This window comes from Mus musculus, chromosome 11 (genome assembly GCF_000001635.26).
Source record: "Mus musculus strain C57BL/6J chromosome 11, GRCm38.p6 C57BL/6J".
Taxonomy (NCBI): domain Eukaryota; kingdom Metazoa; phylum Chordata; class Mammalia; order Rodentia; family Muridae; genus Mus; species Mus musculus.
The window spans coordinates 118162930-118189121 of record NC_000077.6 but is presented as its reverse complement, the minus strand read 5'-3'; the positions used below and the strand labels follow the sequence as shown (position 1 = coordinate 118189121).

Here is a 26192-nt window from a genome sequence, read left to right as displayed (position 1 = left end):
TGGAAGTCAGAGGACAACTGTCTGGAGCTAGTTCTGTCCTACCATGTGGGTCCAGGGGATTCAATTTAGATCATCAGCTTGGCTACAAGTTCCTTTATGCATTGAGCCACCTCAGTATCCAGGAATATATGTTTATTGCAGTAAATTGGTAAAAGACAGAAAAGCATGAAAGAAAAAAACCCCAGGTTTTCCATTATCTCCAGAGAGAACCATGATTAATATTAGAGTGTACTCTTCTCTGTGTCTTCTGGCGCCTGCACACATACTTGGAACTCAGGGTACTGTTTGCTGAGTGTCTATGCATTATCATGGTCCAGCAAACTGAAGAGGCCAGCAGTATCAGCAGCCAGACACTGAGAACACTCAGTGGTGAATTTAAGAAAAACAACTTTCTGGATACCAGGGTTTAGTTCTTGCCATGGTGTCCTGATCTGCCCATCATGAGCTAGAGAATCGGGACTGGTCTGGAGAAGTGCTGTCTAAATAGACAACAGGATACCTACCATGGTGTTGACTAAACAAGCGACACCGTCATCTGGTGAAACTTAAAACATGAAGAACCCCCTTAGAGAAACATCGAAGGGCTGACAGGCAGCTCAGCGTGGATAGGAGCCTGCCTGGCAAGCCTGTTATCGGAGTTCAATCTCTGGAACCTGTGCAAAGGTGGACATAGAGAACTGACTCCACAAGCTGTCTTTGACCTCCACACCCATGTTGTAGGTATATACACACAATATCAAGGAACAAAAATTTTCCAGGTAATAGTGACACACACCTTTAATTCCAGCACTTGAGAGGCAGAGCAGGTGGATCTCAGTGAATTTAAGGCCAACCTGGTCTACAGAGTTGAGTTTCAGGATAACCAGGACTACATAGAGAGACCTGGCCTTGAAAAACCTACATACATACATACATACATACATACATACATACATACATACATACATATTTGAAAAAGAGAACATCAAGGAAAATAGACCAACTTTCATCAGTGTTTCTGGTGCGTCTGAGCACAAAAGCCATACATACATCAGTTATTGATGGTTTTTAACCCCTGGAGTTTAAGCTGGTATTCCAGAATTGAAGATTCTGAACGGTGAGCTGTTCTAACATAGGTGGGTGCTCATGTGTGTAATCAAAAGCCTGATCTAGCGTTCTGTAACAACCCCAAACATTGTGGAAGAAGCAAAGACAGCATAGTGATATGGGACTTAAAGCTTCCTCAAGGTGACCCAGGTGACACGGCTGGTGTGCAAGGGAGACTGCCGAAGTTGGAACAGGAGCTGACCCAAAAAGCTCTGTATGATGACTATCCCAACAGTCATAGACAGAAGGCTAGACAGGTAGAGACAGGAGCTGACTCATGGAGACCTGAGAACTTTAGCTAGCTGAGTATGCCTGGCAGTTGTAAGCTACAGCACTGGATGACTTTGGGTAGGAGCTGCTTTATGAGAAATCAGTGAAGTTAGCCGGCCACCTGTGAGCACCCAGGGCCTTCAGAAGCAGCGACAGCTGACAGAGATCTGGAAGTGTACTATTGCAGTCTGGGCTCTGGGTTCTGGGCTTGCCAGAGGCAGAGGAAGCTTCAGTAAGGGACTAAACCAAGGCAAAAGATGCTGAGAGTCCTTGTCATCATCATGTGCCTTCCATTGTAGGGCCTCGCATAGGAAGCTGCCCTGCAGCTAGCTTTTTGTTTGGTTGGTTTTAGGGTTTGGGTTTTTGACTTATTTTCAAGACAGGGTTTCTCTGTGTAGCCCTGGCTGTCCTGGAACTCACTCTGTAGAGCAGGCTGTCCTGGAACTCAGAGATCTGCCTGCCTCTGCCTCCCAAGTGCTGGGATTAAAGGTGTACACCACTACCTCCCGGCTCACCCAGCAGCTTTTTCTTGTTTTTTGTTTTTTGTTTTTTGTTTTTTTTTTGGGAATATGGATAAAAGTAATATTCCTGGATTTGGGGAAAATGTGGTTAGATAACCTGAGACTTATACCAGTCCCAAATCTCAAGTCAGCCTGGCCAACCATGGTGGGCTCATATCTGTAATTTCGGAGGTGAAGGCAGGAGGATTGTTTTGAGTTTCAGGCCAGCCTGGCCTACATAGTGAGTTTTAGTCCAGCCTGAGCTACAGAGTGAACCCATGTCTCAACCTGGGAAAAAAAGGAAAATATAAAAAGAATAAGAAAAGGACTTTGTACCTTTGGGGTTTGGCCAGTGCAGATGAGGTCCTGAAGGCAGTATTGCTCAGAAACTGTAAAGTGACAGGCAGTGGGCGTGGTTTCCAAATGTCTGCCAGACTCACAGGAGGTTTAAAAAGTGTCACCTAGACTCTACCCCTAAACTTTGCTCAGTGGCCCAGAACCTGTAATTCTGTTTGATTGTGGGCCAGAAGAGTCCTGAGCCCTTCACAGGCACACTGGGTGAGCATTTGCCCTAGCAGGGCCCAGGGGCTTGTCCGGAGTGGGAGCTGGCATTCTTCATGTGTAACTCCCTCCCTCAGCTGCGTGTGAACCACACGATCTGTGCCTGCGTTTGTTTGGTTGGATGGATGCACACTTAAGAAAGCTGCTGCTTGTTTATACGGCATTTTAAAAAGCTAAAGCTAAAACGCTCCATGACCTGTCTAGATACAACATTGACCCTTCTGCCCAAAAGAAAGGAAAGCCTGTGCACATAAGGTGCGTGTGCTGGCAGCACGAGTATGTGATGAGCCCTGCATGGAGGCAGACATAGAGGGACATTGCTGAGCAATTTCAGCAATAGAAAGAAGTGTTGTGCTGATAGAGCTTGAAGACAGTGTGCTAAGCGAAAGCATCCTGGAACACAAGCCCAGCAAGTCCATGGTTCTGTGTGTGTGAGACGTCCAGAATCTGGCAGATGTGTGCACAGAAGGTAGGCCAAGAGTTCCCCAGAGTTGAAAGAGGAATGTGGGGGAACTAGAAATGGGTGTGGGGAATTTTGTTGAACTGATAAGAGTTTTCTAAAACTAGTTATGGTAATGGTTGCACAATTTGGTAAGCTTACTAAAAGCCATTCAGGTTTACATTCAAAATGGGTAGATTCTACAATATGTAGACAACAAAGTTTAAGGAAAAAAAAATTCTAAGAGAAACCATGAATCTAGAGAGAAGGAGGCAAGTGAGCCTGACCGAGGCTTCGGCTGACCTTGCCTAGCGGGCCAGATTGCTTCCTTATTCTTTTAGAGCAATCTTCCCACAGTGTCGGTGCTGCACATGAAGGCTGCGCCAGCCTCCCAGAACTTCCTGCTGCCAGAGCACTAATGGCCACACTTGTCTTTCAGGAAAAACATGCAGAGGAACAAACAGGTAGCCATGGGCAGAAAGAAATTTAACATGGATCCTAAAAAGGTAAGCAGAAAATGAAGTGACAGTGGCCGGAGTATTAAGTGGGGGTGGAGCAGTGGGGACCAGGACTCTAAGTTGCTGTTCTCTGGAGTAAGTGTCAGGTGGTTACCCTCATGCTCTTGAGTCTGGGGCTCTGATTTCTAACTTAAGTCCCCCCATCCCTATGTTCACTGGTGGGGGTTTACTGGCTCAGGCTCCAGGTCTGCACTCATTTTTCCAGCCTCCACAGGCCAGCATCACTGCTCTTTCTGACCTTTGTGCAGGGGATCCAGTTCTTAATCGAGAATGGCCTGCTGAAGAACACTTGTGAGGACATCGCCCAGTTCCTGTATAAAGGGGAGGGGCTCAACAAGACAGCCATCGGCGACTACCTTGGGGAGAGGTGAGGCCCTTAGAGCTGGGTCAGAGCCAGTGGAAGAAGTAAGCTCCCTGCTGCCTAAGTCCATGGGGTGGGTGACTGTGGTACCAGGGCAGCCAGAGCCACAATGGCGCTGAGTGGAGGGATTACCTTACTTGTCCAGGGGCGTAGAGGTGCCTTGCTTGTTTAGTTAGCAAACAGAGCCAGGCCAACAGCCTCGTGACTGTGCATGGCCAGGCTGAGAGGTCTGATGGGCTGGGACTCTGGGGATGCCATCTGCTTGGGCTCAGGATGGGTCTTGGTCAGTGTCAGGGTCCGACGTGTGCTCCTCACTCTTGTCTGTCTCCTGTAGGGATGAGTTCAGCATCCAGGTCCTGCATGCGTTTGTGGAACTGCACGAGTTCACCGACCTGAACCTCGTCCAGGCCTTGCGGTGGGTGTCGTCAACCGGGCACCGTAGGGCAGGGTGGTTGTGACTGTCCTGAAGTAGTTTTCAGGAAGGCCATGTACATGCCTGCGTGGAATAGCATTCACTAGGACTGCTTCTTGGTCTTGGGAGTGGACAGACTGATCTGTCCTTAAATACTGAAATTATTTCTACTCTTCACAATAGAAAACCCTTTCATTTCTTACCCTAAACTAGGTAGCTGTGTATTTCGTTAAAGAAAAGAAAAGGAAAGGAAAAAATCAACTATCATTTTTCCCCTTGGAGACAGGGTTTTTCTTTGTAGCTTTGGCTGTCCAGGAACTCTATACACCAGGCTGGCCACAAACTCAAGATATCCTCCTGCTTCTGCTTCCCAAGTGCACCACCACCACATGGCTCAACTTCAGCTTTTTTGTTTGTTTATTTTGTTTTGTATTCCAGACAGGGTTTCTCTGTGTATCCCTGGCTGTCCTGGAACTCACTTTGTAGACCAGGCTGGCCTCGAACTCAGAAATCCGCCTGTCTCGGCCTCCCAAGTGCTGGGATTAAAGGCATGTACCACCACTGGCTTCAGCTTCAGCTTTTAAACCAAGCTTGTTTTGTGCCCTTTAAAGCCATTTTTTTTCTGCCGTGGATATAAATCCTAAGATTTTTTTTTTTTTGAACTCTGATTTTTTAATGATGCAGTGTTGCAGAACTAACCTTGTGGCTGTGGTCCCATATGATTTACAGGGTTCCATAGTGACTGCCCTGAATGAATTCTTCCTTTAGAGTTCATTTTAAATGATTAAGATCTGTATTTCACTTTTGTGTGTTGCTCTAAAGTGGGGCTGTTCTTCTTGGCTTCTCAGTTCATTTAAGGCCACAGTGGTTACATTTGCTTCTGTTCAGTTTCTGAAGCCCCCACTTCCTTCCCCATGTGTTATTAACTGCCACACTAGCAGCAAAACTGGTCAAAACAATGCTCCTGTCTTCACCCTCAGGCAGTTCCTGTGGAGCTTCCGGCTCCCTGGAGAGGCCCAGAAGATTGACCGGATGATGGAGGCCTTTGCCCAGCGGTACTGTCAGTGCAATACTGGGGTGTTCCAGTCTACAGGTGAGGGAGGGAGCCTCTGTGTGAGTCGGGGAGGGAGAGCTAGGACAAGAGGCTGAGTCCATTCCAAGAACAGTTACTTACTGGTGTGTACAACCTGGAAAGACTGAACGTATCCAGAAGACCAGCACTACACCTGGTGTGCTTAGTGGAGGAGTGCTTGCCTCATGTGTGTGCAGCACTGGGTTCAGAATTACAAAGCATATAACTATTAAAGATGTCTTAACACTGGGCAGTGGTAGCCTTTGATCCCAGCACTCAAGAGGCAGATCTCTGAGTTTGTGGCTAGCCTGGTCTTCAGGACAAGTACCAGGACAGCTAGGGCTACACAGAGAAACTCTGTCTCAAAAGCAAATTTATGAATATAGCTAGCTAGGCTACTTAAGCAAGACCTTGCCTTAAAAAGAAAGAAATATTATGTTCTTATGAAGATATTGGCATGGGAAAATGATAAGATTAACAAAAAAGCATATATATGTGTGTGTAATGTATATACCTATCCCCTGTGTATGTATCTATCTCATACATATGCTCGGGTGATAGTGCATTATAGTGTCTGTAAAGTGATTTTATAGGCACATTTATACAGAAGAAATAAAGCAGACCAAATTATTACTAAATAGAATTGCAGTTAATTTTTTCTTTTTGATACATTGTATTGGTCTGAGATTTTGTTGTATAGCCCTAGCTGGCCTTTTATAGACCAGGCTGTACTGGAACTCACAGAAATATGCCTTTTGAGTATGGAGGCTAACGTCATGCTCCACTACTCCCAGCCGTTTTATTGTTTTCCTGTTCTTTTATATCTGAAAAATAGAATGAGTGTCTTTAGTGAGGTCATGTGCCTTGCCCCTTCCAGGAACATAAGCCTGGGAACATATGTACACTTGGCTCATCTGCTCTTCCTGCCAGTGTCTCCTGTCCTGGGTAGCTGTCTCCTCTGCTCTCACAGCCTGGTCTCCTCTTTCTAGACACCTGCTATGTCCTGTCCTTCGCAATCATAATGCTGAACACCAGCCTACACAACCCCAATGTCAAAGACAAGCCTACGGTGGAGAGATTCATCGCCATGAACCGAGGCATCAACGACGGAGGAGACCTGCCGGAGGAGCTGCTCCGGGTGAGCAGGGCCAGAGCCACTTCATGTCAGCTGGCAAAGCATGCACTCGAACGGGATCCGGATCATAGGAGAGGAGACAGAAGGATAACTTGCTGAGTGCCTGATCACTTAATTCATTTAAATATGTGAATTTCACAAAGGCCAGCTGAGAATCAGGATGGGAGGTGGCTTCTAAATCTGAAACTGAAAATTAAAGGCTCAAGTAGGCTCCAGGCTGAGAGGCCTGAGTAGGCTCCAGGCAGCTATTTCTTTTTTCCTTAATTATCCACCAGGCATCTTATTTTTGTCCCTGTGAGCTGCTAGAAAGCAGAGAATGGCCATGTTCTTTTCTAGTCTCTGTGCCTTACAGAGACTACCTGTGGACTGAGTAGAGAGGAAGGGAGGAAGGACAGGCACTTCTCGAATCAGACATGCAGTGTGGTCTTTTATCCAGAATCTCTATGAGAGCATCAAAAACGAGCCCTTTAAAATCCCCGAAGATGATGGGAATGACCTCACACACACTTTCTTCAATCCAGACCGAGAGGGCTGGCTGCTCAAGCTCGGTAAGTCCCTCCCCCAGCTGGGCCTGCAACAGAGCCTAGGAGGAAAGGCTATGTGCACACAGGGCTGGGGGGTGGGGAAGCGGGCAGGTCACAGCAGTCCACCTCCATACCATTCTGGAGCTGTTGACAAGCAGTCACCACAGAACAGACTCCTGGACACAGACTCTGCCCTTACAAACATTGTCCTTATGTATCTGGGCACTGTGTGACCAGTCCCAAGTAGGCAGCCATACTCCCTGAGGCACTTTCCAGGGACCTGGACCCTTGGGTGGGTAAGCAGCCATATCCATCTCTCTATTCCCATTCCAGATTTACCCTGGCACTCCTGCCCACCCAGTGCATCATCACTTCCCTCTGCATCTGGCTCCCACAGGCAGTGTGCATGGCAAACCTAGAGCCCTTGGCTGCAGCACAATCCACAGCACTCTTCCTCATGCTCTGGCCCCTCGCAGTCCCAATCAACCACCAACCAGTCACAGTAATGATTGTGTCATTCAAAGAGCTGCAGTGCGCTTCTCTTCCCTCTGCCAGAAGTGAGCCTGTATTGTTAAGATTTATGGTCATGCCTTGCTAGGAAGGTGACAAAGTAGCCAAATAGCAATCAGTGGGTTCTCATGCACGCACATGTCCACCTCTGTCTGCTTTATTAATCGTCAGACATAGACAGGTCACTGAGCTCTCTGCACATGAAAGTGTGGAGGCTTTTTGACCACTAGAGAGCGTGTTCCAGTACCCTTCTGCCTTGGCCTTCCCGTATCAGGAGGGCAGATGTTGTAAGAGACCCGCTCCTCTTCCATTTGGTTACTCGACCTGTGATAAGTAGTCCTCCCACTCTTGGCCATGACTGACAGCATCCAGTAGAGCTACTGACACACCCTCTGTTGCTAACTCATCCAGATAGCAGAGGATTGACATTTCCTTTAAAAGGCCCAAAACTGTGTTGTTACATGACAGTTCTCTTTAAGACCGCTTCAACGATTACAGAGCCTTGCAGTGTCTGGACGTGGCCGGTAGCAGAAGGTCTGAAGCAAAGGCTCTGAAATGGTTACCCCACAGGCAGCCTTCTGCTCCACAGTATTCTTCCCTGACCAATAAAGAGGAATGTGCTGGAAAGTTTAAAAGTGTCCGAGTTTAGGTTTACTTCCCCCTCCAGGGAAGTTTGTCTCCCTGCGAGTGCTAAGTGTTAGCTTTGACAGCTGAGATACTAAAATTAGAGCAGAGATTATCTTGGTTCTTGTACCAGGATGGCATGTAAATTCATGAGATATCCTATATTTTTAAAACTCAAGAATTTCAGCTGAGTGAAATGATGCACACCTGTAGTCCCAGACACACAGGGGACAGAGCAGGAGAATCCCTGGGGCCCAAGAAACTGAGGTGCCAGCTTTTGCTGGTAGAGCAAGACCCCAAAGAATAAAAGTTTAACAGTGTGGGACTCATTCATCGTGAGGTCGTGGCTTCATGTTTCTAACCTCTCGATAAGGTGTTTCCATGTGACACACTGAGACTCAGCCGTGTGTCTGTGTGCTGTACAGGGCAGGACTTCGTGCCATCTGTAGTTGTCTGTATATGTCCCTGTATGCACAGAACCATAAGCATGTGTATTCTTGTGTACACACATATGTACATGTATATCCATGGGTGTACATGTGTGCATCCTTGCACACATTTTGAAAAGTGTTGAGTATCTTAAGAAAGACACTTCTCTCAGAGTGCATATCATTCACTTTGCTCTGGTTTGTCAGGAGTCTGGCAAACACTGGCCTTAGAAAAATGGATTCATGACACTGTTAGCCACGTGGGGAATACCCCACGTCTTGCCACACGGCACGGGTAGTCACTTCCTGTCGGTGTCTGCAGGCTGACCTCCCTCTCCAGGCATACATAGATGGGACTGGTACGCTGCACTTTAAGATTAAAAAGTCGGGTTTGATTTCTTTGTTTTAATTTTCTTTTCTCCCTCATTTATATGTTTCCATGATTTTGGCTCTCCTTTTCCTTGCCCCAAACTCCAGGAGGTATGTAACCCTGCACCTGCTCGCTCTCTCTGCCAGGCCACTGTCATTGCTGCAGCGTTTTGTTTTTTTTTAATTTTGTTATTTTTGGTTATTTTGTTTTTTAATTGCTGGTAGTGTTAATGCTGCTTCTAACTTACTGTACAGTCCCTAGGGAACTGGCCAGGATCAGGGGTTTGGGGCAGTGTTCACAGAAGCAGTACTGCAGCTGCCCGGTCAGAGCTCTAAGAACTAACCGCGAGTAGTCAACAATGCTAGCCCAGAGCCAGCCAAGGAAGGCAGAGGGAGACGTCAGCTGTGTGCTCATGGCAATTGCTGGATTCAAATTCCCATCCGTGCATCAGCCTGATTTCTGGAGTGAGGGAGCAAAGCAGAGGGTGTTATCTTGTAACTTCCCAAAGTCACATGCTTCTGCCACCGTGGTTGACAAAGTTAGGAAAAGATTGAACAGTTGACAATATTGGGCCATTTGCCTTTCCACGAAAAAGACAAGTATTGTCTTCTAAACTCACAAGTGGATATTTTTAAAACCTCAAAACCAGAAACCCCTACCTATAGCCCTTTAATTCCATTTCTTGGGTATCAGGGAAGGACTCACAGCCTGGATCCTCTGTCTGTGTCTCCTCCGGTGTAAACCGTCCTCTGTTACAAAGAGTCATCCTCAAAACCCAGGTCGGCCTCTGCTTGCCGACGTAGCACAGCCAGAGTGGAGCAAGCAGAGCGCAAACACCGCGTGCTCCTTCAGTGCTGGGACCAGGCGGCTGGACTGCTGGGACAGTGTCGGCCCTCTGTGTAAGGGAGGCCTGAGAAGCCCTGCAGGGGAGGGGTCCTGTGAGTTCCACAGGGACTGTCCTACGCGCACATTGATCTGTCTGCTTGTCCCATGTCTGTTTTTCTTTCCACGTGGAAGTGTTCCCCGTGGGCCCGCAGCGATGCTTTGTGGTAGAGGGCTCTGTGGTGCAGCCAACCGTCCAGGGGACGTAAGGAAGCTTTGACAGACAGAACTTCCGGGCTTCGCTTTTTCTCCTCCATTCCTGCCACCTTGTTTCTTTTGGTATCTAACTCACTCTCTTCATCATTTCCTGAGTTCATTGTCACCTGGGGTAGTCCTGTGACAGAATGCATGGGAGGTCAGCATGGGTGGACCGTCCTTGTGTATCAAAGCCTGGGTGGGAAATGGTCTCCCCAAGAGACTAGAAGACAGTTACGCTCAGACTCAGAAGTGAGAAAGGATCTGCCCTAAGACACATTGCCTTCAGATTTGAACACATTTGTGTAACTCCGCCCAGCCCTCCCTGGTATCAACATGCATGTCATGTTGTTCCTATGGCTTTCCCATTCACGCCACTTAACCATGAAACTTACAGAATCCCTCACTACCATAACCACACACATGCCACAGCACATGATTGCTTGTGGCATAGTCCATCTGGGAACCTCGGTCTCAGTCATGTAGAATCATGTAGTTAACGATGGCTGCTTACATCTACTTCCCCACCCCTCTAGCTCAGACACCCAGGCAGAGAAGTCCAGGCCCTAACCTGCTCTGCTGGGTTTCCTCCTTCACAGTTCAGAGATGAGCCTGCAGGCAGATGCTGGCATTGGAAAGAGTCTCTGTAAAGATGCCTGGCCCTGCATGGCTGTCAGCAACAGGGCAGAGGAGTAGGCATGGCAGGTGTGCCACTCCCCTGCCTTCCACAGAAACTAGAGAAAAGGTGTTCTCCATAGTTGGGGCCTAGAAAAGGGGAAGTGCTAAGGAACAGGGACAGAGTGTGTGTGTGTAACTCCACGTGTGTATCAGCATGGGAAGGAAGAGGGACAGAGTATGTGTGTGAGTGTACAATGCCACATGTGTACCAGCATGGGAAGGAACAGGGACAGAGCGTGTGTGCAACGCCATGTGTGTATCAGCACGGGAAGGCCCTGGATAACTCTGAGTAGTTCATGTCAAGACAGTCTTCCTCGACCTGAGGTAAGTGGAGACCATGGGGATCCTGAGCATGATGCAAGTGAGGATGTAGCTTCCTTCAAAGTGGGCCCAGTTAAGCCCCACCACCACCCTTGTCCCCGTACCAATGCAGAACAGCATAGAGGGCCTCACGCTCGCTACTTCCTAGCATGGAGGAGTACTGAGAAAGGCTCTGAGCAGCAGCTAGTCACCACCTCCTTGATGCCAGAGCTGCCTCTAGTCACTTAGTTTTAAAGAGTCATGTGAGTCCACAGAAGGAACAGCTCCTGAGCCCCCCTCTTGGACAAGCCATTCCTTTCCTGGTGAAGGAATCCTGCTTTGATTCATACCCACAATTCTGGGACATGACTTTCAGGACACTAACTGAGGGGGCTAGAGTCAGTGTGGAACTTCACTATAGGCAGGTGGGTGATGGGAAGCCACAGGTTTGGTTTTAAAGGGCTCACAGTGCCTCACTTTCTGTATCTTTTCTCCTGTCATTTCCATGGAACCCCTGAGGTGCCCATGCCTCCTGCGTCAGGGTGCTGACCCCTCCTTTCTCCTTTCTTAGCCTGTCTTTGTCACAGGCTGTGGCTGGCTTCTCCAGCCTCAGGTACATCTCTGTCACAGGCTGTGGCTGGCTTCTCCAGCCTTGGGTACATTTGCTTTGCACCATTGTCACCCTGGGCCTCCTCCCCAGCCCGTGCTCTCATCTTGCTGTCCAGGACATCTCACGGTGTCACCCAGACACGCTTGCTCTGCTCATACCATAGACTTTCACTTTGTGAAAGATGCTTCTGTCTTGGCTGTGTCTTGTCACTGATGTAAATTTTGCCATGGTCTAAATGTTCTCCTGATACCCTGCCCCACCCGACACCCTCCCTGGGAAGAAAGCTTTGTGTGTGTAGCATGCACCTACTTAGGTGTCTTTTGTCAGGAGTGTCTCCTTTTTGCTCTCAGGTGGCAGGGTAAAGACCTGGAAGAGGCGCTGGTTCATTCTGACTGACAACTGCCTTTACTACTTTGAATACACCACGGTGAGCATCTACTGGGGCAGAATGGGCCAATCCTCCACTTCCAAACCATTCTCCCCAAACACAGCCAGAGGGGGCCCTAGGGAGACGGTCAGATCTGTCCTACTTCCGTGGGGGTTAGGGAGGAACTAAATCTCAGAGTGGAACATCCCAACAGGATGTAGAGGCTGTCCAGGAGGCTGTAGACCAGAGCCAGCACCTAGTTCTAGACACACAGGAGGCACAAGTCCCAAAACTGAGAGAGAGCCATGGACACCATGCTTGTTCAGAGCTGGAAACATGGAACTGGAGTCAGTTGCCAAAAACCTAGTGAAGGGGATAATTGTTGTGATTTGGTGAACTCAGATTTTCTGTGGTCTCAGAAATGCTGAAGGGTTTGATTCAGAACACACAGTCTCAGTGTGAGAGATGCAACAGAGGAAGAGGAGCAAGACGAAACGGAGGGAGCGGCTCATGTGAGGAAATCAGAGGGCTGGGGGTGACACTTCCTAATACCATGGAAGTTCACTAGGATAAGATCTTCCGGCAGGAGCCTGTCACTTGCAGGCGCCCTTTGTAGCTGTAGGAATAAAAAGTACACAGTAAAATGCCTCCAGGCTTCCTATGGAAGATCACTCAAAGCCACAGGTTGTTGGTCTCGGGCCATGCCTCCACACTGGTGACATGGCACCCTGGTGTTCTGACATCTTCCTGGGCACCTGCAAGCACAGTGGTGGTTCTTCTTGTATGCATGTTGGACTTTGGTCTCCAACTGGGTCAGGAAAGCTAACTTGGCTGAATCTTCACTGAGTAAAAGTCATTGATCCCACTGAGGAGCTAGAGCTGAAGGAAGCCTCCTCCATGGTAAAGGTGGAACAATCAATAAGATGATTGCCGTAAGTGTGAGGGCAGCCTGGGCTACATAGTGAACTCCAGGCTAGCCTCCTAGAGTTAGAGGTTAATTCTGTCATTCATGCTGATGATGTGCTGAGGACATGACAGCAAACTGTTTCGAGGCCCTTCCTTCTCCCCAGGACCCCACTTGTGCCACCTAAGTGCTGCAGCTGGTGTTGCTCCTCCGCATTTAATCTTCTCCAACCCTAAGGATTCTCTGACACATCAAAATCGTCAGAAGGTGCCCCCCGTTTCCTTCCCAGGGTACTGTGGACAAAGGCTCAGTAGGTTTCCCTCTAGACATGCCACCCACCCTCCCAAACCCTCCTTATTTATAGTCTAGGCAGCAAGAAGAGTTTTCCTAGCAAGGGCTAAGAAACACTGACAGAATAACCCTAGTGAACCTGTGGTGGGGGTGGGGGTGGCGGGGGTGATGAGTACAGCCAGACAGGAAGGGGCATAGCAGCTGGGTTTGCCACCTAGCTCTCTGCAGTGGGAAAGACATTGCAGCCAGTTACAGAATGGCTCTCCTGCAGCCTGCGCATGAGGTCAGCCTACTCCGCCCTTGGCCTGAAGGAAGACGCAGGCTGGTATGAGTGAAGCAGAGTTGTAAGAGGAGTTAAGTCTGCTGTGGGTGGAAAGGGTGTGAGGAAGTGAGCGGTGGGAGGCCAGGCCGGAGGGTAATCCATTCACTGGCATCTGTGAGCCAGCAGGTAGAGCCAGCCCCCAGTTCTCCTCGGGCACTGTGCAAAGTCTAGAATGTCAAACACCTGGGCCACAGAGACTCCAGGAAGATAGTGTAGAGTCACTTAAATAATGACCAGCGTGACCTAGAAGACAGAACAGGACTTCAGCTCATAAGAGACAAAGCTGTGTCTTTCTGAATCACTGTAGGGTTGTGGGGTTGTTGCTCATTCTTTAGCAAGACTGCGTAGACTTTAAGGAGTGGGACACATTAACTTATGATGCCCTCACTGCCTGCACAGAAGAGCTAACAGATGCTGGGGACAGGAGACGATTTTAGTGCCACAGCAGTTGATACCTGCAAAGTCAAAAGTTTTGATGTATTGAGGGGGTTGCTCCCCGGATGTAGAGGGTGGGGGTGGGGGATGCTGACTTCTTTCCCTTCAATCTGGAACAGAAGTGCCGAGCTTAGCAAGCCAAGTGTGCTGACAGAGGACCAGTGCTGAAGTGTACAGACGGGAGACCTGGCCAGGCATCGGGCGCTGAGCTATGCAACCGTAAACAAGATGACCAAAATGTGGGCTTGTGCTGAGGCTGCTGCCAGCCACACCAAAAAGCAGGACCAGTGCTGACATGCTTTTAAACAAGACTCATGAGATACTCAGACAGAGCCGGAACTCAGGCACACTGGCTGTAGAGCTCATGCTAAAACACCCCAAGTATGCAAGCAGTCTGGAGATACAGGGTGGACAGTGAGCCGTGCCAAGACCAGGAATGGACTCACTCCAGGACTAAGTAGCTGGGCCCTGTGGCTGTAGGACAGGCTGGGAGCATTAGGAACTTGGAAAGTGTCAAGAAGTCCGGGACAACAGGGATCAAGCAGTAGGAAGAATACTGCATCTTTCAAACTGTTAAAGCTGAACCACGTGATACTTTTCCAAACAAAATGACTGAACACTAGACTCTTTTTTAGATTTATTTATTTATTATATGTGAGTACACTGTAGCTGACTTCAGACACTCCAGAAAAGGGCATCGGGTCTCATTACAGGTAGTTGTGAGCCACCATGTGGTTACTGGGGATTTGAACTCAGGACCTTCGGAAGGGTAGTCAGTGCTCTTAACTGCTGAGCCATCTCACCAGCCCTAGACATTTTTTAATAAGGCTGCTTTAAAATGGGCTTTTATGGTAAGAGACATTTACCTTGAGGTTCCACATTTTTTTCATCTTCTGCCTCACTTTTCTCTTTTTCTGTTTTTCTTTGTACCTTTATGTATTTATGTATGTATGTATGTATGTATGTATGTATTTATTTCTATTTGTTTGTTTGTTTTGGGACAGGGTTTTTCTGTAGCCCTGGCTGTCCTGAAACCTACTCTGTAAACCAGGTTGGCCTCTAACTCATAGATCCATTTGCCTCTGCCTCCCGAGTGCTGGGATTAATGGCGTGTGCCATTATGGCCAGCTTCAACTTTTTTTCTTAGTAGGACATCTTTTATGAAAATACTACATGAAATAGCCCATCCTCACAGAGCTGACCCTGTCTGTCCACACCACATTAGCACTCTTAGCTCTTGCCGGGTGATCATCATTTGTGACCTGATTTGCAGTGGTTTTAAACTTTTCCTTGATTCCTTTCTGCATTATTTTAAGCCCTTTAAAATGAGCAGGTCATATTTTTGCAAAGATAGTGGCATTTGCTTTAAGAAATCATACAGGCCAGAGGCATCAGTGCTGACTATTTCTGTCCTTGTGGAGGGTACAGATGATTAGGGGCATAGATGAGTGGTGAGGTGCACCAGGCTCTGTTCCTGAACTTAGGAGAGAATTCTTTGCTTATTTAATTTTTTGGTGCTGGGGACAGGACCCAGCTCCTCCAACTGAGCTGCTCTTTGAGCCTCTGGACGTCCACATAGAGACACAGAATGCGAATGTGAGGCCTGTGCAGGGACCATTTCATACTTCGGACTTGAATTCAGTTGTTGGGAAGCACAGTTCTCGTGCACTGCACCTTCTGTGCAATGTGCATAGTGAGTGTCTTGGCTTACTTCAGCCACTACCAGCCTGCGGAACCCCAGGGGAGATCAGCAGAGGCCCAGGGGTCTCCCTGGGCTGGTCACAAGGGCCTTCATAGCTGGTCCTCACTCCTGGGCAGAAGATGGCGTTAGCCCTAGCTGCATATCCAGAGCACGGCTCGTGTACCTCCTGCCCCTGAGTCTAGAGAGTGAAGAAGCTATGGCTTCACGGGGGTCTGCATTAGGATGACTTGACTCAGCCCACTTCGGCATCAGAATTCTTAAGAGGTTTGGCACCGTGTGGCTTGGAAAGGAGAGTGGAGAGGAAAGAAAGGAATGGGGAAGTAGGCCAGGAATTATTGAGGAAGCCCAGTGGCTGTCCTCCCTGCTGCAGCCTGGGAGGAATACTGCAAGTCTCTGGACCAGGGGATCCCCTTAGCACTGTTAAGGGTGGGGCATTACATGTGCATAGAAGGATTAGGGGAACTGTGGGTAATGCATCGTCTTCCCTCGTAGTGGCCATTGTGAGTGGCCGATGCCCCAGAGAGGGCTGCAAGGATCTCAGGCAGACTCAGTGGTCAGCCTGACAGGAGCCTCGTGAGAAGAGAGCCTGTAACCCACAGCTTACTCAGCTTAGTCCACCACTCTGCAAATGACACAGTTGGCAGGTCCAGATGGCTAAGAAGGCAGCTGGAGGCTAAAGCCACTCACTCACAGTTGGGGAAGGGCTGCTTGCTAGTGCTCTCTGAGGCTGGCCCACTGCAGTTGGGAGCCAGGAACAGGGACACGGTGAGCCCAGGAACAGGCACACAGACATGTCCTTGAGAAGAAAGTGTGCCAGTCATAAAGCTGTAGGAAGGCTGGAAGGAAACAAGTTTCTCAGAAAGAATACAAGGCCAAAGGAAATGATACAGAAGGCTAGACGACAGCCATGAGATGCTAACAATAGCTTCAGACCATCCCCAAGTGGAAAATGTGCTTCCAGGCTTACCTTGCATAACGGCTGAAAAGAGGTTCTTACCAAGCCCCTTTCCTTCCTGAGTCTCAGTACCTGCAGGACAAAGAGAAAAGCTCCAGCCAGCAGAAAACTTAGTGTAGAATAGCTCTGAAAACTGCAGGGGCCATGTGGCCATGTGGCCATGTGGCCATGTGTCACAGTTTGCGAGGGGAGGGGGGAAATCTTTCCCCCTACATGTAGACCTAGCCAAGCTCTCAAACAGGTAAGACCTTCCTGACCATGGGGGATTTTAACAGGGTTCTCTGCCTTTTGTGCCCTCCCTCAGAATGCTGTGGAGAGCAAGCCTCAGGCGGTGCTGTAGTGGAGAGCTACAAACTTGGGGGTGATCTGTCCCCAGGCTTAGAGGCCCCACCCCACCCCACTCACCCCCTCTCTCCAAGTGTTCCCAGCCAGTCTCCCAGTCTCTTTCCTCTTCTCTTTCTCTCTCTCCTTCACAGTCCTCTCATTTTCTGCCTCTATTCTTTTCTCAACTCCCCTTCCCATGCCCCCAAATAAACTGTATTCTATACTATACCCATCATATGGTTGGTACGCCCGCTGAGGTACCCCCTCCCACTGCACTATCCCATGCTCTATAAAAGATATCATTGGCATTATAAAACACATTAATGCTATTGTGATAGAAAAGTAAGTACTAGATGTGACCCAGAGCACCCAGTTAGAAGGTGGGCTTTGAGTGGGGGAAGGAGAGCGAAGGTGAAGTAGGTTACCTGCTGCAGTTAGCTCTGAGTGGCATAGCCTGAGGAGCCCGATGGTGCTGAGGAGAGCCCAGCATTCCCTAGCTCAGTTATTGAGACATGGGCAGGAGGAGCTGTGTCTCCTGTAGGTGTCCTCTCACACTGCAGGCGCAGAGGAGCAGCTCGGATCAGGTGTCCTGAGGCCAGCACTAAAATGCTTGGCAGGAAGAGGATAACTTCCCACGGGGTTTAGGGAACTATCAGAAAGACGTATTTGTTTGTTTTTCTTTTATACAATTATAGAACTGGATTTGGTTGGTTGGTTGGTTGGTTGGTGGGATTGCTTGTTATTGTCATATTGTGCCTGTGTCACTCTAATCAGTATGCTTGAGAAGCAACAGGTTTTGACCAAGGTTAGCTGGCTGGTAGGGGTAGAAGTCTGTCCATGGTAAGGGCCCTGGCTGATGAGATGCACAGTCCCAGAGAGGGCCAGTTGAGGTGGAGGGAGGGGTGAGATCTGTCTGTCTGGACCTGAGCTCCAGCACCAATATGGATCTTGGGGCCGCTGTCCAAAGGACAGTGTTTCCCTAAGGACACACATCTGGGTGATGGGCAGTGGGCAGGAGGCAATGGGAAGTTCAGTTGCAGTTCCTCCATCAGGCACGGGCAGGAGTACCTGGGCCTAGGCTGGGAAAGGCTCCCAGAAGCTAGTGGCACAGAACCAGGAGGAGGAAAAGGAAAAGGAAAGCCTGGCAAAGACATGGAGGAGGGGGAAGGCCCTTTCTTAGGGAAAATGGGCCAAAGTGTTCCTGCTTGAGACTCGTGGGTCATTCATTGTCAGGCATACTTTGATGGCACCTGCTGAGCCCTCTGGCCTTGTTATCTGTAAAAAGCTTTGGATTTTCCAGCCACACCACACACTCATGACCCTATTGTTAGAACCCAAGCATGGCCTGAACCAACCTAGGAGCTTCAGGGAGGAGTCAGGATGGGCCTAGGGAGGAAAACAGGTGTTTCCTCCACAGAGAGTAAAGCCTTTCTCTTGCACCTGTCCCAGGACAAAGAGCCCCGCGGGATTATCCCCCTGGAGAACCTGAGTATCCGAGAAGTGGAGGACTCCAAAAAGCCGGTGAGTGTCTTGCTCCTGTGCCCAGAGTGGGGAAACAGCTGGGATTATGACCTGGAGAACCTGAGACTCAAAGCCTTCACCTTTACCACCTCCACCATCTCTTCTGATTGTCCTTACTTTGCAAGTCTGTCTGCTTCGGTGCCACATGCTGACTTTGAACCAAGATCTAGGAACTGTCTCACAGCTGTGAGCACCCATAGCTTGGTGCCAGTTTTATAATTCCGATGCACTATATGGCTTGAAAGCAGCTCACCTGCAGCCCTGCACATGCTCCTATCTGTCAGGAGCGGAGCCAGCTGGTGTCAGGCCAGCCTTTCAGCCAGCGGGCCTGGAAACATAGTTGAAGTGTTCTATTCTAAGCTGCTTTTTTCCATAGGAAGAAATCGTGTCTATGTGCCCATGTGTGCATGTGGTGAACTTCATTGTCACTCTTCATTGTCACTGTCCACCTCATTTTCTGAGTCAGGGTCTCAGGCTGGGGAGATGGGTGGGTGGGGAAAACATGAGACAAGAGCTGGCAACACAAGAACCTGAGTTCAGACCCCAGAGAAGCTGGGTGTGATCATGTGTGTCTGTGACTTCCACAAGCCACGGGCTTGCTCACCTAGTGTGCAGTAGGAAAACAGCAAGGAGGCCCATCTCAAACAAGGTAGAAGACAAGGGCTGACACTGGAACTTAGTCCTCTTCATTCCATCCCCATACAGTACACTGCATTACACACACACATGCACACATACAAGACACACACACACACACAGTGAATATGTATGTAATTTTGTTTTTTGAGACTGCAGTCCTGGCTGTCCTAGAACTCTCTCTGTAGATAAGGCTGGCTTCAAACTCATAAATCTTCGTGCCTCTGCCTCCTTGAATCTGGGATTAAAAGCATGTACCACCATGCCTTGCTTCTTTTTTTGGCTTTTTAAAAAACAAATCCTTAAAAAGAGAGTCCCTGGAAGCTTGTAGGCCGAATAGCCTGATAAACATAACAGCCAGATCAAGAGATCTGCCTCATATAAGATGGAGGGTGACTTTGCTTGTCTTCTGACCACCACACTTGTCATGGCATGTGTTTGCCCACATTTACATACATGCACACACACACACCAACAGTGTATCTTACTGGGAACTGGGTTTTTCTGCTGGCCTGGCTGGCCAGCCCTAGAGTCCCAGCAGGCTCACAGCTTCCTCCTCCCATTGTTGGCATTGCAAGTCTATGTGTATGCCACACCTGGCTTGCTATTATATATTTATTTTTATTTATATGTTTGTTTGTTTAGTTTTGGTTTTCAAGTCAGGGTTTCTCTATGTAGCCCTGGCTGTCCTAGAACTGAGTTTGTAGACCAGGATGGCCTTGAACTGAGATCTACCTGACTCAGCCTCTCGAGTGCCAGGATTAAAGGTGTGCATCACCACACTCGGTCTACGCCTGGCTTTGTCGATTCAGGATCAAACTCAGCTCCTCGGCCTTCTATAGCAAGCACTTTACTAGCTGCCTTATGTCCGGTGGTCTCAGAAAGTGCATGCTCTGAAAGTGCTCTCTGACACATCTCTCTCGAGAGTAAAGACAAAGAGTCTTTTGGGAAATGAATAACATTTTCTTTGATCAGCAGCTTCCTGAAATCTTACTGCCACTTTCTCGTGTTCTCCTCAGAACTGCTTTGAGCTTTATATCCCTGACAATAAAGACCAGGTGATTAAGGCCTGTAAGACAGAGGCGGACGGGCGAGTGGTGGAAGGGAACCACACTGTGTACCGCATCTCAGCCCCAACTCCGGAAGAGAAGGAAGACTGGATCAAATGCATCAAGTAGGTGGCTCCCTCCCAGGCAAGCCGCTTACCCACTCACCTCATGAGGTCCTCTCCGCTGCACTTCCTGTCCTGCCAGCCCTGAAAGGCTGCAGGGAGGTTCCCAGCTTGCTTCCCAGCAGGCCTTTGGATTCCTGCCTGTTGGAAAATTAGTAAGCCCTGTCTCTAGCCTAGGTACCCAGACAGTCAAAGACCCAGAGCGGGGATGAGTGCCACTCACCCCCATTGTGAGAGGCATCTCTTCCTGTGGCAGCTCAGTGTGACGAGCACTGGGCTTTATTAGACCTCTCATCCAGTGAGACCATTCTCCAGTTTGAGACACAGAAACTGAGGCCCACAGGTTTTGAGAGTTATGAAAGGTTCCAGAGCCTTGATGCAAGGCCGTAAAGCAGAGCTCCAGCCCCTCCCATATGCTGTGAGAACACAGGCGCCTGAGTGAAGGGAGCCACTTAAAGTCCACCATTAATCACAGTCCCATGGGTGAGGTTTACCTCAGGGACAGGCCTGCCCAGGGTGGCATGTAACTGGAAACAGGCTTTGCAAAGCCCATTGGTAGCTTCGTCAGCCTTGTTCCCTAGGATTCATGTGAAGCCTGGGCTGACAGGCATCTTTCTCCTATCCCCAGGAAGACAGCCATTGAGCACTCTGGCTTCTCCACCCTCTTGGCAATTATTTCTCCCAGTAATGTATACCTAATCACAGTCCTGGTACTGTGGCCGTCAGGTGTTTTCCTCAGAGAGCTTTCCTTGTTATCTGGGCTTCGATGACCTAGGAAGTGAGGAGGGCGCGCCATCAGGCCACAGGCTATCTCAGTGCTCTCAGACATGAGAGTCTGATTTAGTGTAGTATTTTGGTCAAGATTAGGCAGAAAGTAAGTAAGTTCTGGATGTGGTGACAGTGTACCAGTTGGGAAGAGTTGATGCTTGACTCTGTAAAGATGCTGATCAAAATTCCTAGAGAAAGGAAGCAGCTGGGTGGGGTGTGGACTCAGGTCACCAGTGGAGTCTTGCGGTCTTGCGGCACACTGCCCTTCTCTCTTAATTCCAAACTACAAGAGCTATTCTGAGGACTAAGTTAGAATGCCTAGGCTGATGGCTCAAACACGCTGCCTTCAGCTAGGTATCTCTCCCACGTGACAGCCATTGCACCCATCCTAATCCACAGATAGGGGCCAGGCTGGCTCTTTGCCACGAATCACATACAAGGAGGGGGCTCAGAACAGCCAGTCATCTGAGCATTAGCTGTGTGTCTGGGAAAGACCTGAGACCAGGGAACAGAGAGTACAGTGCATGTCCCGTGCCCTGCATGTCAGTTGTTAGGAGTTGATTCTTGCTAGTGGTCTAGCGTGAGAGTTGGAACTGTTGTCTCAGTGTGGTAGCTGTCTGTCTGTCTGACACTGACTCCCAGGGCTTCCCTGGACGATACCACATTCTGCATGGCCCTAGGCTGCCCGGTGTAGACTGCTGTTTCCCATGTGAACACACACTGTTTCTGTTAGTAGAATGCGCTTTGGCAAAGGCTCCTTCCCTCAATGCTCTTTCCAAAGAATTTTGGCTAGTTTTGTACATTTTGCGTCTCATTTAAGTTTTTGCTGCTATAGTCAGAAAAATGGAGTGTTCTTTAAAGTCCTTGTGGATGCTAGACCTCAGCTTCTGTGGAGGATGTGCGAATGCTGGAAGAAACCCTACATGCCCATTCCAGTGGGGTAGCCCAGAGGGTGGCAAGCCCCATACCATAGATGAGGAACTGAGATACAGCAAGGCTAAGCATGGAGTGGTAGGCTAGGCTCCGGCCTGTATGGTGACCCATGGAATGCTGTGCTCAGCATGGATATTGATGCCTCTCCTGTGCTCCAGGTTGAGATGAGAAGTGGGAAGTATATGTCAGGGTGTCGCAGAGGCCCAGACACACCTTCCCGTGGTAGCTGCTCCTTCTCGGGTTCCCAGCGGCCTGAGGAAGTCTGTCTTCACACTGGGTCCACAGAGCTCAGGCTGCAAGCAGACACTCGGAAGGCCAGGGATGCTCACTGTCAGCCATGAGTCTGCCCGACAGGTGTAGAGAGCTGTAGTTTCCAGTTCCAGAAATGTTAACAGGAGTTAATCATGGCACGGCATATTTTCATCTAGGCCCTATGAGTACTGCTGTACAAGGACAAGCACCCTACCAGAAAGGGCTGGCCACACCCAAAAGCCACGGGAGAATCACCTACCCCCGAAATGAATAACCTGACTAGCCTTGCTCCTCTGCAAACTGAGTCCTTGTGGTGGTGAGACTCAGGTTGCTCAGCAGATCTGGGGCAAAGACTATGACTACAGCTCAGACAGCACCCCCTGCCCCTCCCCCACACACAGACACACACATAAAGAAAGAGTGGGGAGGAGAAAGAGAGAAAGAAGAGAAGACTTGAAAGTATGTGCTGTGGAGGCTCCAGGTCACAGTGGCCCACCAGAAATAACCAAACCCAAGTCCTGCTTCCCTAGAAGACCAAGCGGCAGCTCTGTGACCCTACCCACAGCCACTGTCTAGTGCAGGCAAGTGCACCCTCCCTCACCAGGCTGGAGAGGCAGCAGGGCCCCAGCAGCAGCCGTAGGCTCCCAGAAGTCCCTGTGCAGTCCACGGCAGCCTCTTGAACACCATGTGTGGAATGACTTGTGGCATGTGTTACAGTACAGCACTCAGGGCTGCGGAAGACAGTCACAGCTGAGGAACACACAGTGGTTCTACTCTCAAGTGTTAAGTCGTGTTAGTGGGAAGAAGGCAGAAACCCCAGTTACTTTGTTACATGTCCCCATGTGTCACCTGAAGCTGTCCTGTAGACAGAGTGAGGGTGGGTGTTCCTGGTGAAAGCTGGCAGCACAGACTCCTGGGGTGGCACCGGCTGACCTGCCCTCATGCCTGCTCTCTCCTTCTCTGTGCTCCAGGGCTGCCATCAGCAGAGACCCTTTCTACGAGATGCTTGCAGCACGGAAAAAGAAGGTCTCCTCCACAAAGAGACACTGAGGGGGCACCAGGGCATGGCCAGCCCATGAGGCTGTGGCCCTTTCTCCTGCCTCCCCTGAGGGCGCTGTGGAGCCAAGCAGAGGAGAGCAGAGGGCTTCTCTGCCAGTTCCTGCCGTTCCGCTCCTAGAGACTTGCTTCAGCTTTTGCAGTTTTCTAAGTGGGAGAAGGGTGGGCGGCGAGGGATAGGCTGGAGACTGCGGCTGCCCTCATGGCTCTGGAGTCGCTCTCAGAGCCAGCAGCTGCCAGCAGCTGGTTCACAGCCTCAGCTCAGCAGGGCTGAGGCACCACAGGGAGCTCGCTCTTTACCTCTCAGTGTTCCTGGCCAAGGGCCTTCGCCTCTGCTCCGAGAATGCCTGTAAGGATGTACTCTGTGTACTAAGGAGAGAGGGGGAAAGGAAGAGAAGCCACGCACTATAAAGATTTATTTTTGTTTTTTTTAAAGCAAAAGTGAACGTAGCACTGTACTCTGCCCTCCTGTGCCCTGCTTCCCCTAAAAAGGGGGGCCCTGGGGCTGCGGGCACCCCAGGGGCTGCGGGCACTCCAGGGGCCGCTGCCTCATGACTGTGTGGGCAAGACGGGCAGAAGCAGGACTGCTGGCAGGGCCTAGCAGACACAGGAGGCCTCAGGGCCCCAGCAGGGCAGCAGGCAGGCAGTATGGGCAGCTCCCACCCAGTGCCTGGGGGACAGAGTGAAGGTGGTTAATCCCTTGCTGGCCCTCAGTGCCCAGGCCCACTGCTCTTTAAAGTGGAAAGTCTGCATTTTCCTAATAACCAAAACTGTGAGGAGCTCACCCATGGTGCTGGGTGGCGACTGTTTCATAGCTGGTTTTTCTTTCTCCTCCCCAAGAGCTCCACTCCTCGTTCTAGAGGAAGGAGCAGGTCTTACCTGATCCCCTTGGGGCTTCAGCCTTTTCTGCCTCAAAAGCCGCCCCTATTCTGGACTATTCTGGTGCACTCTGTGGTAGCCTCCAGGAGCAGGGGCCTTTCTCAGCAGGTTGCAGTGCAGTCAGGCAAGGGTAAGGTGGCCTTTTTGTCCCCTGCCCTCTATGGCATGGCATACCACAGCACACATGTGAGTGAACCCTGGCCTCCTAACTCAGTGAGAAGGGAGCCATGAAACGCAGCATCTCCTGCCGTTCTCTCAGGGACTCTCAAGGGCAGCTCCTGTTCCTTGGCCAGGGCTAGCATGCCAGTCTAGGCAGAGCAGGTGGCAGGCGGTGTCTTGGCACACTCCTCCACGTGGCCAAGGCCTTGGTGGCAGAATGCTGCCTCCAGGCAGGTGGAGGAGCCATGGGTCCCCGCTGGGCTGTGTGAGCTCAGCCTCTCTGATCTCAGAAGGAGGTCAACATCTCTGGAAATAGCTTTGCAGAGAAGGGTGGGTGTAGGGGGCGGCACTCGCCCCTCCTGGGGATACAGCAGGATCCGGCCTCAAGAGGCTTCAGGTGCTTGACACTCGAGTGTGAAGGTGACAGTGACTGCTAAGGGTCCAGGCTGGAAACCTGAGCCTCCTGCCGCAGAACCAGTCAATGCCTGCCCAGGTTGTGTGGGGAGTCAGGCAAGTGCAGAGCCCTCCCTTCACACCGGTTCTCACAGGTGTGTCCTGGGCAGGCCAGCACCTGGCTCAGTGTCAGTCTATTTATCAGAGGTGTAAATAATCCACACATAGTTTTTCTCCTTTTAGATTATTTTGTATTTGTTTAAAAAATATTTGTCAAAATACAAAGAAATGACTGAAACTTGTTGACAGGGTTTTTAAAAATATTATTATTATTATTATTGTTTTGTTTTTGCCTTGTAAACTAGCTCCAAGGAACTGCAGCAAATAAACTCCAAATCTGCCCACATCACTTCATGTTCTGCTCTGCTGTGGGGTCATCTCTTGTCAAGCCTGGGACTGGGGGCTGGAGCATCCCGTGGCATGGGTGTGCCCCAAACTCAGTGGGGCTGTGATTAAAACCAGGGGTTGGGTAGGGGCTATTTTCTGCCACGGATGGCATAACAAGGAAAGAGGGGCTTAACCCTTACCTCTCTTTCTGAGGAAGAAACTCAGCCTCAAGGAGCAAAAATTGTCCACGCGAGCAGCCTCCTGCAGTGTGGCACTACATATCCTTGTGAGGCAACTGAGCAGGACCAGGAAACGGAAGGTTGCTGGGCACACAGTTAATGGAGCAGAAGTTGGCCTCTGTGCTTTTCTTGCTTCCTTCTTTTTTCATTGACTGATTTTTGGAGACAGTATCTCACGTCTCTCAAGCTGGCCTTAAGCTCCTTGTGCAGCTGAAGATGGCCCTGAACATTTGGTCTGCCTCTGCCTCCCTCGAGTGCTGGGATTACAGGTATGTACCATGCCCAGTTTATGCAGTGTGCTAGGGCTTGCCCCCAAGGTTTCCTGCATGCGAGATAAGCACTCTACCAGCTGAGCTTCACCCAGGCCTGAGAATCAGCTGTTCTTAGTACATCATTGATGAACAACATAGAACAGGAGGTCAAGGAGACAACTTAGGGGCTGGGGGGTGGGTGGTTCAGTGGTTACAATCACTGGGTACTCTGAAAGTTTCAAAGGACCCGGTTTAGGTTGCCAATATCCACATGGTGGCTTACAACCACCAGTAACCCCAGTTCCAGATGTCCCAACAGCTTCTTCTGGCCTTTAGGGTCACTGTACAGACACGTGCACAGGCACACATGTAGACTAAATAACACACACACACACAAATAAAACTTTAAAAAAAGAAAACAATTCTATTTATTGCCAGAAAGAATAGAGTACTTACGTGTTTTCAAAGTGCAAGAGATACATATACTTATAAAACATTGAAAAGCACCATAGAAGACCTAAACAAAAATCTCATGTTTGGAGAGCAAAATTTAATAGTGAGATGATCCAGCGAGGAGTAGTGGTGTATACCTTTAATCCCAGTGCTAGGGAGGCAGAGGCAGGCTGATGTCTCTGAGTTCCAGGACAGCCAGGGCTACACAGGGAGACCTTGTCAAGGAAGGAGGAAGGATGTCCACAACTTGAACTTAGGAAGTTTGCTCCCTACCACATGGCAGTTAATGTTTAGAAGTATGAGATGCTGCTGTGAATTC

The 26192-nt window shown here is 49.6% G+C and overlaps 1 protein-coding gene across 12 annotated transcripts in view; it reads left to right on the top strand.

The window, feature by feature from the left end:
• The window catches only part of Cyth1 (cytohesin 1), an 84447-nt gene extending 59495 nt beyond the window's left edge, over positions 1 to 24952 (top strand). For 3 of the 12 annotated variants that reach the window (XR_003949350.1, XR_001779921.2, NR_166155.1), the window contains exons 4-14: positions 3296 to 3362; positions 3623 to 3741; positions 4070 to 4150; positions 5128 to 5240; positions 6209 to 6357; positions 6791 to 6902; positions 8918 to 11478; positions 11826 to 11902; positions 18225 to 18296; positions 19952 to 20106; positions 23028 to 24952. Coding sequence is in view for 9 of the 12 variants with exons in the window: in NM_011180.4 (NP_035310.2) it covers positions 3296 to 3362; positions 3623 to 3741; positions 4070 to 4150; positions 5128 to 5240; positions 6209 to 6357; positions 6791 to 6902; positions 8918 to 8920; positions 11826 to 11902; positions 18225 to 18296; positions 19952 to 20106; positions 23028 to 23106 (1027 nt within the window). In the remaining 3 variants the exon portion in view is untranslated. Of the gene's footprint in view, positions 1 to 3295; positions 3363 to 3622; positions 3742 to 4069; positions 4151 to 5127; positions 5241 to 6208; positions 6358 to 6790; positions 6904 to 7211; positions 8024 to 8917; positions 11479 to 11823; positions 11903 to 18224; positions 18297 to 19951; positions 20107 to 23027 lie in introns of those variants that run through there. The other 9 variants (NM_001112699.2, NM_001378885.1, NM_001378886.1 and 6 more) reach the window with 5 other exon arrangements.
• The last annotated feature ends 1240 nt before the right edge of the window (positions 24953 to 26192 follow it).